The 11,397-nt window shown below is 44.2% G+C and overlaps 2 protein-coding genes across 2 annotated transcripts in view; both read left to right on the top strand.

Annotated features, from left to right (window-relative positions):
- The first annotated feature begins 1,463 nt into the window (after positions 1-1,463).
- TRNP1 (TMF1 regulated nuclear protein 1) lies at positions 1,464-2,084 on the top strand. Its single transcript, XM_015818728.1, has one exon. It carries the CDS (start codon positions 1,464-1,466, stop codon positions 2,082-2,084), a length of 621 nt encoding a protein of 206 aa, XP_015674214.1.
- Positions 2,085-7,396: 5,312 nt separating this feature from the next.
- The window catches only part of LOC107289903 (metal transporter CNNM4-like), a 12,797-nt gene continuing 8,796 nt past the window's right edge, over positions 7,397-11,397 (top strand). Inside the window, exons 1-2 of the mRNA XM_015818726.1 lie at positions 7,397-8,657; positions 9,626-9,766. Coding sequence (XP_015674212.1) covers positions 7,397-8,657; positions 9,626-9,766 — 1,402 coding nt within the window. The remainder of the gene's footprint in view (positions 8,658-9,625; positions 9,767-11,397) is intronic.

Here is an 11,397-nt window from a genome sequence, read left to right as displayed (position 1 = left end):
TCCACCATTCGACAATGGTTGGTGATCTCTGTTCTACCACCTCTATTAGAGCTTGCTAATCGGCCGCTTCACCTCCTTTGTGCTGGGGCAGCGGTGGTGGCGGCGGTGGCGGCGCGCGTGCCAACAGAGAGGGCTTTGAGTGCCGCCTCTGGCACCCGTGCCATACCTTTGCCACCACTGTCCTATACCACTTCTGATAAATGGCTGATCTCTTTTTAAAAGCTTCCAGTGATAGAGCACCCACAATTTCTAAAGGCAACCTATTCCACTGATTAATTGTTCTCACTGTCAGAAGTCCGTGAAATCATTAGTCTTTTCAAACTTAATTTTTGTTTTTTTAGTTCTGAACAGGAATGAGCAAAACTGTACAGGCAGCCCTCAACTTATGACCACAATTGAGCCCAAAACTTCTGTTGTTAAGTGAGACATTTGTTAAGTGAGTTTTGCCCCATTTCATGGCCTTTCTTGCCACATTTGTTAAGTGAATTACTACAGTTGATAAGTTAGTAATCTAGTTGTTAAGTGAATCTGGCATCTCCATTAATTTTGCTTGCCAGAAGGACGCAAAAGCTGATCACTTGACCTGGGGACACAGCAAAAGATGAACCGGTTGCCAAGCATTTGAAGTTTGATTCCACGATCATGGGGCTGCTACAAAGGTCATTAACTGTGAAACAAGGACATAAGTCACGTTTTTTTTTAGTGCCGTTGCAACTTTGAACGGTTACTAAATAAACTGTTGTAAAGCTGAGGACTACCTCTATTGGTTAAATCTGCTTTTTTTGTTGTTGTTGTTGCCATTGGATGCCCTTCAAATGGCTGCAAATGATTCATCCTGGCATTTCTAGTCATTCTGCCAGAATGAAAAAAGTGCCTGATCGTCCATAACGTTCCTAGCAATTTTCGGAGATGAAAAGGGGGGTGGGGGAGATGAGAAAGAGCCCCCCCCAGCCCTTACTGTAATTTGCTAAGCGCCGTTATGGCCACGTTAGACAAGAAAACAGTCGGGAGAGCGGGCGGAGGCGAGGTGAGTTCCGGAAAGCGGCCGAACAGATGCCAGGCGGGGGATTAGAGAGACCGGCGAAGCTCCGGCAGCTTCTGTGACTGGCTCAGCGAAGCATCTCTCAACTCCCCGCCGTCGCCCCCCTCCTCTCCCTCCTCTTCCTCCGCCTTATAAGCGCGTTCGGGAGGCCGGTTGGCCAGACTTGAACTGAGCCAGGCGAGCTCGGGCCGCCGCTGCAAACCAGGGCTTGCTCTCTGTCGCGCGCGCACGCTCCGAACCGGTCCCCTGGCTGGAGCGGCGCGCGTTTCCCGGAGCGCTGGTGGGCAGGATCGGGGCTACAGGGACCTCGCTCTACGCCTGGAGCAGAGGCGCCCGACGGCCCGAGGGCGCGCATCTCCATCGGGGCCCCAAAGCACCGACGCGCTCCCTCCCTCCCTCCCTCCCTCCTCGCTAAGCCTTAATGCCCGGCTGCGGGGCTGCGCCTCCTGCCGTCGGAGCCCTGAGGGCGCCTAGAGGAGCCGAAGAGCCGGCGAAAGTGGCGGCGGCGTTGGCGGCGGCAGCGCCTCCAGCGAGCAGCCGGGAGCTGGAAGTGCGCGGGGGCGCCGCTTCCTCCTCGTCTTCGCTGCCCGCGGCGGTGCGGGGCGCGCTGGAGCTGGCGGAAGCCCGGCGGCGGCTGCTGGAGGCGGAGGGGCGGCGGCACCTGGTCTCGGAGCTGGAGAGCCGCGTCCAGCACCTGCACCGCGTCTTCCTCGAGGCCGAGCTGCGCATGGCCACCCGCGCCGAGACGCTCGGCCGCCTGGGCAGCGGCGTGGCGCAGGCCGAGCTGCACCTGACGGCGCACGGGCAGCGGCTGAAGAAGAGCGCGCGGCGCTACAAGAAGGCCCGCCCGCCCGCCCTGCTGGCCTCGGCGCTGGCCCTGAGCAGCTGCGTGCCTTGGGCGGCCTGCCGGATGCGGCGAGGGGGCGGCCCGGAGCCCCCGGAATCCCCGTTCCGGAGGAGTTTGCAGGGCGCGACGCCTTTGAGCCAGACGGAGCCCTTATCCGGCGCGGAGCAGCGGAAGAGCAGCGCCGCCGCTTCCTGAGCGTCCCCGGTGGGCTGCAAACGGGCAGGGAAGGACGCGGAGCGGGATCGCCGCCGAATCCCGACAGGGAGGGGGAAAGGGAGGCTGCTGGAAGTGGGAACCGTGCGGCGGCAGCTCCTCCTCCCTTCGATGCTCGTGACTCTCGCCGCATTAACCGGTGGCCGCTCCTCTGCCCATCTCCCGCGTACTGGCTTTCGCCCAGCCTGTTAGACTTTCCTAAACTCGGATTTGATAGATGGGGGTTTAGCCACAGCTTTGGCTTATGCTACGCATCAAGCCAGCATCTAGTTATTTGGGCATGGCTTGTTATATGAATACTGCAATTGGCATTTGGTTGACTCACGGTTGTTGGAGACCTGTTTTATAACCCAGTGTGTTATCTGACAGAATGCAGGGACATCAGTAATTTCCCTATCACTATAAATTATAGAATTAATAATCCAGTGTATTTGAAATTAATGCCCTGAAATGCAGAGCATATATTTTAGAGGGAAAAAAAAAATCCTTTCAGACTTTCTAAAACACCGGATGGAATGCTGAAGAAGCCTTGTACTTTCCTTTCAAATGACGCCAATTATTTTTCAATATAATTCTTTTTAAATAATAAGATTGAAATTCCTGTTGTATCTAGATTTTCTAAATAGAGTACATGCTTGCCAGCTGAATGTTCATCTGCTTAGCTTAATACAGTACTATTTCAACCATTTTTGCAATATTCTGTACTTGAGTTAACATTTTTAATGCAGAGGACAGTAAAGCAGTAATCACTTTTTTTTTTTTTAAAAAAAAGCTAAATCGGTTGGGTATGTTGTCAACTTTATCTAGTGTTCTATGAACAAACTTAAAACTAACATACACCCTAAAATTAGTTCAAGCATATACAAAATATTTTAGTAAATTGATCTCTCTCTCCCCCCCCCCCTTCACACACACAGTTCTCTAGTAGCGTCTGAAATGCAAAGGTTGGAAGCAGCCCAGAGAAAGTGGATAGTGCACTGACTTGGTTTGATAAGTCAGCCTTGTTTCCAATCAGCAGGGCAATAGTTGCTTTGATCTTTATCTCTTCAAACTCTTTAGTCCATCCTTCTCTGACACATTGTTCAGCATCAGTTCTCTGAATCCCTAATAACCATGGCACTGGGGAGGGTTGCTTGACTCAGTGGGGATCCAGGGAGAAGAAATACGGTACTAATGGATTTCTAGGTAGCCTGGAAGGCCAGAAAGAGCTGTGTGTTTCTGCCAGCTTTTTGAAGCAAGGAGTAGCTTACATGATGCCTTCAGACCCTTATGTGCTGCTAAACACCATAGAATTCTCTGTATAACTGAGAAATTGATGTGCATGGGCAGAATTGAGTGATTAGGACTCTTTGTTCTTTGCATTTTCAATACAAGTTTCTTGGTCTTCTGAATTCATGCGGTGTGTTAATCTGAAGCACAATATGCAGCAAATGTAACACTGATTTCTTCATTTAGCAGGTCTGGGAGTATGGTGTACACATACACACATATTTATACTGCTTCTTTGAAGCTGAACACCGAAATGTTTTTCAAAACATGAATAGGCCATCCTAAAAATGCTTTTGGAGAAAAGCCTCACTGTTTCAGTTGGGTAGAACTGCATGTTATCCACTAATAGAGCCATAAGAGCCAATTTGTTACGGTGGTTAAGGCCCCAGGCTACAAACTAGGTCTAGGAGATAGTGAGTTCTAGTGCTGCCTTAGGCACAGAGGAAACTGGGTGACCTTGGGCCAGTCCCTCTCTCTCAGCCTTGGGAAAGAGGCAGTTGCAAACCACTTCTGAAATCTTGCCAAGAAAACTGCAGGGATTCATCCAGGCAGTTGCTAGGAATCGGCACTGGTTTGAAAGCACACATAAACAGTATCAGCTGAAATGGCATCATATACCAATTGTAAAAACACAAGAATATGGCTTTAAATTTTGGCTCATTTTTTGCAACAACATCGCCATGCTAGTTTAGGCAGCAATCAACACTATAAAGATGTACAGCGTTTTATTGTTTGCTGTATTGGTTTTCCACATGTGGGGCGAGTAGCAGTGGGGAAGCAGGAAGAGCTGATTGAGGGGAAACAGGCCCTGCAAAGGTTCAATTGGCAATTTCCTGAAAAATATTGTTGCCAACCTCGAAAATCGCTGGTATTACATTTTTTAAACTTCTGATCTCTTATCTGGAGACTGCCAACTTTAGGAAAAGTTGATGTAAACTATGGTGACATCTAAAAAACACATGCAAACATAACCCGTGTCATTAAAAAAAAAATCCACCTCTTAATGGTTGCATGTCAGGTTTTTATTAAAGGCAGAAGAATAGGACTGGCAGATGGTGAAAAGTGGAAATCCTGGATAGGCATTAATTATAGTTAAATGCTGCCCTGATTGAAAATGATATAAGCAGGGATGAAATCAAGAACAAATGCCTTTGTTAGCTTAGGTTTTCCATGAAGTGTGTCTATTACCTGAGCATATAATAACTTTCTTCTTTGAAATATACAGTACAGGAGCTTAATAGTAGATGGGTTCACCACCAAAATTAACTTGGCTACTGGATTTCTCTGTTTTCATGGTTGACATACGTTGAATCATTTAGCTGGCTGGGTTCATACAACACACTGAAAATGAGTTAAAACTCAGCTATCTAAACTTAACATGCAATGTAAATACAGCTGCTAGATATTTAGCTGACCGTGCTAAGTATGCTCTCCCAAAGCAGTGGATGTACAGTAATACTAAAATGTATAGGCAGAAGTAAATCCTGTAGAATTTGACCTTTTGTAATCCCAGCTAAGTGGGCATAGAATTGCATTCAAAAAAAGCCCAGCGTTTCAGCCCAGCAGATGGCTTGATAACAGCTTTTATTTATAGAGTAAAAAGTAGGTTGGATAAAGAAAAGTGGGCACAGGTTTCAAATATACTTTGAGGGAGGATTAACATTCGTTCTGATCTAGCTGCCTGTAATGTTTCTATGTCCAAAAAAAATAAATAGGAAAGCTTGATTTTCTTTCATTATATTTCATCAGGAACGCCTTCGGTTGCCTACAATGGTATCTCTGTGAAACAAAACTTGAAGTTATTTGAGCAACTTTGATGCGTATCTTTAAAAATAGAGAAAAAAACCCACTTACAAAAATTGGTTTGTGGGAACACAAGGAAGAGATCCAGTTACATCAGGGGTGTCCAACCTTGGCAACTTTTAAGATCTGTGGACTTCAACTCCCCAAAATCTCCAGCCAATCCACGTTGGCTAGGCAATTCAGGGAGTTGAAACCCACAAGTCTTTTTTTTTTTTTTTTTACAAATATCAGCACATAGCCCCCCAACAATCTGGGTCCTCATTTTACCAACCTCGGAAGGATGGAAGGCTGAGTCAACCTTGAACAGATGAGAATCGAACTGCTGAATTGCTGGCAATCTGGCAGTCAGCAGAATTAGCTTGCAATGCAGCATTCTAACCACTTATCAAAGCCCACAAGTCTTAAAGTTGTCAAGGGTGGGCATCCTTGATTTATATGGTTTGTTGTATTTATATGGTTTGTTTTAAGGCCCCATCATTTCTGATGGATAATTACTCTGCTGGAATGAATATATGTTTTTTTTTTAGCATAGGCATCCACTGGAAAGAAACATATCATTTGTACCTAAATAAATATATTTTTCACTGTATATTGTCTATGACATTGCATCAGAAGTGGGAAGAAAAAGATGAGATGCCAAGGTGAGCAAATCTTACACAGGTTGATACCTTGGGAGAACAACGTGGGTTATGAGCGAGGACTCCTATGGATCATATGAACATCCAGGGAGCCTGAAGTACATCCTTGAACTCAAGAAGACTTCAGCAGGAGTTTGCATTTCACACCTTTGATCTACAAATGGGAAATCCGGAGTAGCCTTATTCCAAAGTGGAGTGCTTCTTAGCTAGATTCATGGAAATTGGAAGGAGGGAAAACAGCCCCACCACTAGAGACTATAAGCTGTAGGCAAAGGCATTGTTGGGTGCTCGAAAAAAGCTGCAACCTTGGTGAGCAAATGGAAATAAAAATCCAGTATCTTGCTTAGTTGGGATGGCATACGTGAATGGTAGGCCGGGGTGAAAAACAAGAATGCAATGTATAAAACAGGAGACAATTTTCTCCATTCAATCTTAATTTAAGATTTAGCAGCAAACTCAATGCTGACTATCCTTTTAGAGGTAAACGCAGCTGTGTGTGAGCTGAGGCTGAGAACCAAAGAGGGCTGTGGAACCACAAAAAGGGATCCATTTCAGCTGCATTTTTCCCTGGCCTGGAAAAACATGGGTTTAACTGCCAGGCTTCTAGACAGTTTACAAAGGAAGGTTAAGATCCTATCTCTTGGGTGTAAAAAAGTCCTTGAATCAAAGTCTCAGGATCTCCAGGTAGATCTGGAAAATATATCTATCTGGTGTCCAATAATCTGGTAAATCGAGGTAAATCCAGAAATCCAGATCAGTGCTCTGGATCAATACAAGATAGGAGTCTAGGATTTTTATATGCTGGAAGAATGGAAGACCAGCTCCATACCAGCATAGACCCACTGTCTATAGCAGCATTTCTCAACCTTAATAAATTTAAGATGGGTAGACTTGCAACTTCCAGAATTCTGGGAGTTGAAGTCAACCTATTTTAAAGATGCCAAGGTTGAGAAATATTGTTTTACAGTAATTGGCAGCAACGTCTCATATCCCATCTAGCAAAATAAGGGAAGGAGGTGGAGGAATTTTCATGGGGCACAGAGAAGGCAGAAGTCCACCTTTATGGGACTGGCATAACCGGAGAGGATGGAAGTATAACACATTGTACACTTCAGCTTATGGGAGATTGTCTGAGTTGGTCCTCATAAAACTGATTCCCTTCTGTAACAAACCAACATTCACCCATTCAGAACACAGAGATTTCTGGTGCCTTCAAATCAATGCAAATCAATTTACTGCAAAATGCTTTGATGATGGTGGTGTGATTCAAAGTTGCCAGGCAAGAATGTAGAATGCAAATGAGGTGGGCGGAGCTGCATAGGAGATAGGTTTGTGACATCTACTGCTCCAGTTTGGGGTGTGGTTTAATGAGTAACTGGAGGAAATCCATGGATACATTAAATAAAGGTAATTCTTCGTGGACTTGATCAGTTGAGTTGTTTTGGTGGGTGACAGAAATCAAGTGATTAAGTCACAGATCTAGTACTGATGCTTCCAAAGATGTTGATGCTTCTTTTCGTCTTCCTGTTGCAAGCCAGTGCTGGGAAGGGAGCACCATCCTTTAATGACACCCTAATTATAGGCATGAGGCTGGAGAATAGTAGCAAGGCCCAGACAAGCATTTTGGAAAAGGGCATGATCCAAGTGGTGGAAGGAAGCCTGATTCATCTTCGGATCTATGGTAAAGGCATCCACAAATTCACCTGGCAGAGGATTCGGTTTGTGGAGACTTCTTCCTTGAGTACTTTTGAAAGGAACTATTCAATCTGCCCTGAAAGAACAAGTGATTTATTGATACAGCCAAAAAGTGATGAGGTGCAAAATACTTCTGCAATACTCTCTGTGAAGGTTCAAATCCTGCGGAAGAATATCCACTTCAAGGACTACATGATGTGCCTTGAGGATCATCATGGGAGATCATACCAGCTGCTCAAGGATAGTCATCTGCTCCTCCGAGTGGTAGAGGACAATAGTTTGCACCTACCACTCTGGCTTCAAATTATCTTAGTACTTATGCTCTTGTCACTCTCAGCGATGTTTAGTGGTCTCACCCTAGGCCTAATAGCCCTTGATCCTATGGGATTGCGCATTGTGAAAAATTGTGGCACGCCTAAGGAGAGGGAATATGCCACCAAGATTGAACCCCTCCGAAGGAAGGGGAATTATTTGCTCTGTTCTTTGCTGCTTGGTAATGTTTTAGTCAATTCTTCTCTCACCATATTGTTGGACACAGTTATTGGGGAAAACATGTGGTCTATTGTGATCTCTACTATTGCCATCGTCCTCTTTGGGGAGATCCTTCCACAGGCCATCTGCTCCCGTCATGGTTTGGCAATAGGTGCCAATACCATCTTCATCACCAGGTTGGTTATGGTTATCACATTCCCAGCCTCTTACCCTATTAGTAAGATCTTGGACTACCTACTTGGGAAAGAAATGGGCACCGTCTACAGCCGAGAGAAACTGATGGAGATGATTAGATTGACTCAGCCTTATAACGACCTGCTGAAAGAAGAGCTGAATATCATCGAAGGAGCCCTGGAGTTGAGGACTAAGACGGTGGAAAATGTCATGACCCCATTAAAAGACTGCTTCTTTATCAACAGTGATGCCATCCTGGATTTTGATACAATGACAGAGATTCTAGAGAGTGGCTACACACGGATCCCAATCTATGAGAATGAAAAGGCTAACATTGTTGACATGTTATATGTCAAAGATCTTGCATTTGTTGACCCAGATGATCACACCCCACTCAAGACAATCACCAAGTTTTACAACCACCCAATCCATTATGTCTCCGACACTACCACATTGGATGCTGTGCTTGAAGAATTCAAAAAAGGTAATGACAGATTGTATTTAATGCTGGCTTTCGGATGTTCATAAAATAGAACAATTTGGGATGTTTAGAATAGGCAAAAGTGGCTGTCCTAGTCTTTTAAAAAAAAATGGTTGTGGTCAGTCACACAATTACCTCCAAGTAGGTAGTAAATTAACTTTTCTGGAGATTTGCACAATTCCTGCTCATATGAACACACTTCTCCCTCTCCTAAAAGTTTTGTAAAGATCTAATAGTTCTGTTTAAGTCTGAATAAGGAGAATATATATATATAGTAATAAAAGCCTATAAGAAAATAAATTAAGAGTAGCATTTTTTTAATAAAAGTATATTTGCAATAGAATTTATTATTATTGTTATTTTAATTTTAATTTTCCTTTTTTCACTATACAACAAAAATAAAACTGAAAAATACATTTTTTCCCTTAACAAAACTGTGTTATGCATCTCATATATATTATTTACAATTTATTTACATCAGTAATCATGTCTTTTTCTTTCTTTGTTCTAGCCAATCATAACATTTGTTCCATATTTCATAAAATTCTGTTGCCTCCATGTCTTTTAATTCTAGCGTTAAGTTTATTCATTTCCGCGCATTCAAGAATTTTGTATATAACCATATCGTTTGTAGGTATGTTTTCACCCTTCCAACACTGAGCATATACTATACGGGCTGCTGTCAATATATGTATAATGATGTGTTGGAGTTGCTTTTTGATCTTTAAATTTATTATACCCAGAAGAAATAGTTCAGGTTTGAATTCAATTTGCACCTTGGTTATCTCCTGTATCCAGTTCCTTATCCGTTCCCAATAGCTCTTTGCTTTAGGGCACAGCCACCACATGTGATAGAATGTTCNTATTTATCAGACATAACTTTTACAAGGTTTTACAAAACTGGAATCTATTTTTAAAGAACTATTTTGATGTGACTCTAGACTAGACAGATAACTAAATCTGTTCCACAGGTAAGTCTCACCTGGCCATTGTCCAAAAGACGCATGAGGTTAGCCACGAACAAATCTCTGAAGTGGTGGGCTTAGTAACCTTGGAGGATGTCATTGAAGAAATCATCAAGTCTGAAATCGTGGACGAATCGGATATTTACGGTTAGTTTTATTCTTAAATAGTTGTAGAAAATAGCCGTATCCATATGCGTGAGGGAGACAACAACAGGCAGAATCTCACGCTTTATGAACAGTCCCACTTTTTGTGGGACTTTAAAGATGAGTGTGTTTATTATTGCATAAAGATTCTGGTAATCATCATAATAAACAAATTAGTCTTTGAAGATCCTACAACAGACATGTCAAACACAAGGCCAGCGGGCCGGATGCGGCCTGGGGAGGGCCCAGATTTGGCCCCCTGGGGCTGTCCCAGAAATGGCAAGGGACCGGCCCCTGCTGCCCCAGCCCACCGCAACCCTTGGAGCACGTGCAGGAAACAGCGAAGCATGCAGCAGCAGCAGCGCATTTGCTTTAGCCCACCCCTCCCCTCCCCCTCCCAGCTTAACCCCGTCAGGTCTGGTCCGGAGTGGAAGAGGAGGAGGTGGAGGAAGCCCACAAAAAAGGAGAGGTTCCCCCATTCTTCCACCCCTTCTCTTTTTTTTTTTTTTAACTTCCTCCCATTCCGTTCAGGTGCAGCTGAGGAAAAGGATGAGGAGGAAAAAACAGGAAGTGTGTGTGTGTGTGTGTGTGTGTGTAAGAGAGACAGAGACAGAGCCAGGAGGGGAGGAGGAAGCCGAGGTTTTACAAAAAAGGAGAGCTTCCATCTTTCTCCCCCCTCCTCTTTTTATTAACCTGTGTGTGTGTGTGTGTGAGAGAGAGAGAGAGAGAGAGAGAGAGATTGAGCCAGCAGGGAGTTGCAGAGTAAGCAAACTTACAAAAAGGGGATCGCTCTCTCTGCCTCTCATACACAAACACACATACACGGGAAGGTGGTATGCAGGCGGCTAGAGAGCAAACTTGCAGATTAGCTTTGTGGTCTATTCTTGCCTCCTCCCCTCCCTAAAATCCAGGCAATAATAAAAGTCTTTGGATTGAATGGGAAGTTAGGAATTGGTGTGAGTTGAAATTAAAAGGCCGAGTCAACTCCCCCCCCCCAATTATTTTGTCGGAGACAAAAATATTTCCCTTCATCTGCTCTTTTATAATTTAATCCAGCCTTACCCAAACTAATATATTTTGGGTGTCACGAACCACAGTTCCCATCATCCTGTGGCTATGCTGGCTAGAAATGCAATGCCTTATTTTCTCTGCAGTATGCGCCTAGGAGGCAGGAGGTCTGTGGGATTTAGATGTATTTAAACATTTGTTTCTTCTGCCTAATTTATTAAATCAACATCTAATCTGAAATTAAAAGTTTCTAAGAAATCCAGGGTGGTTTACAAGAAAACTCTCAAAGACAGCTATTGTAAAGCATCACTAGCACTGCTTAAAACAATATTAAAAGTATGTCTTTTAAGAAAGAAAAATAGTAGTAGTAATTTACTTAGTGCTGTTTGACCATAAAATGTGTTGTTGTTTTACATATGCCTGGCTGAACAGTGTGTTTGGAGTTGCCTCTAAACGGGTGAGGGTTGCACTGTTCATATTTTCCTTGGGAGAAAGTTCTATAATGGGGGTGCTGTCTCTGAGAAGGCTCTGCTTGTGGCCACTGTTCTATAAACCAAACCAGGGGGACCATCTGGTCTAAATGGATGGTAAACATAGATGATTAGGGGGCTGGAGGCTAAAACATA

Source organism: Protobothrops mucrosquamatus, unplaced genomic scaffold, assembly GCF_001527695.2.
Source record: "Protobothrops mucrosquamatus isolate PMUCROS unplaced genomic scaffold, P.Mucros_1.0 scaffold781, whole genome shotgun sequence".
Classification (NCBI taxonomy): domain Eukaryota; kingdom Metazoa; phylum Chordata; class Lepidosauria; order Squamata; family Viperidae; genus Protobothrops; species Protobothrops mucrosquamatus.
This window is presented reverse-complemented; position numbering and strand designations above follow the sequence as displayed.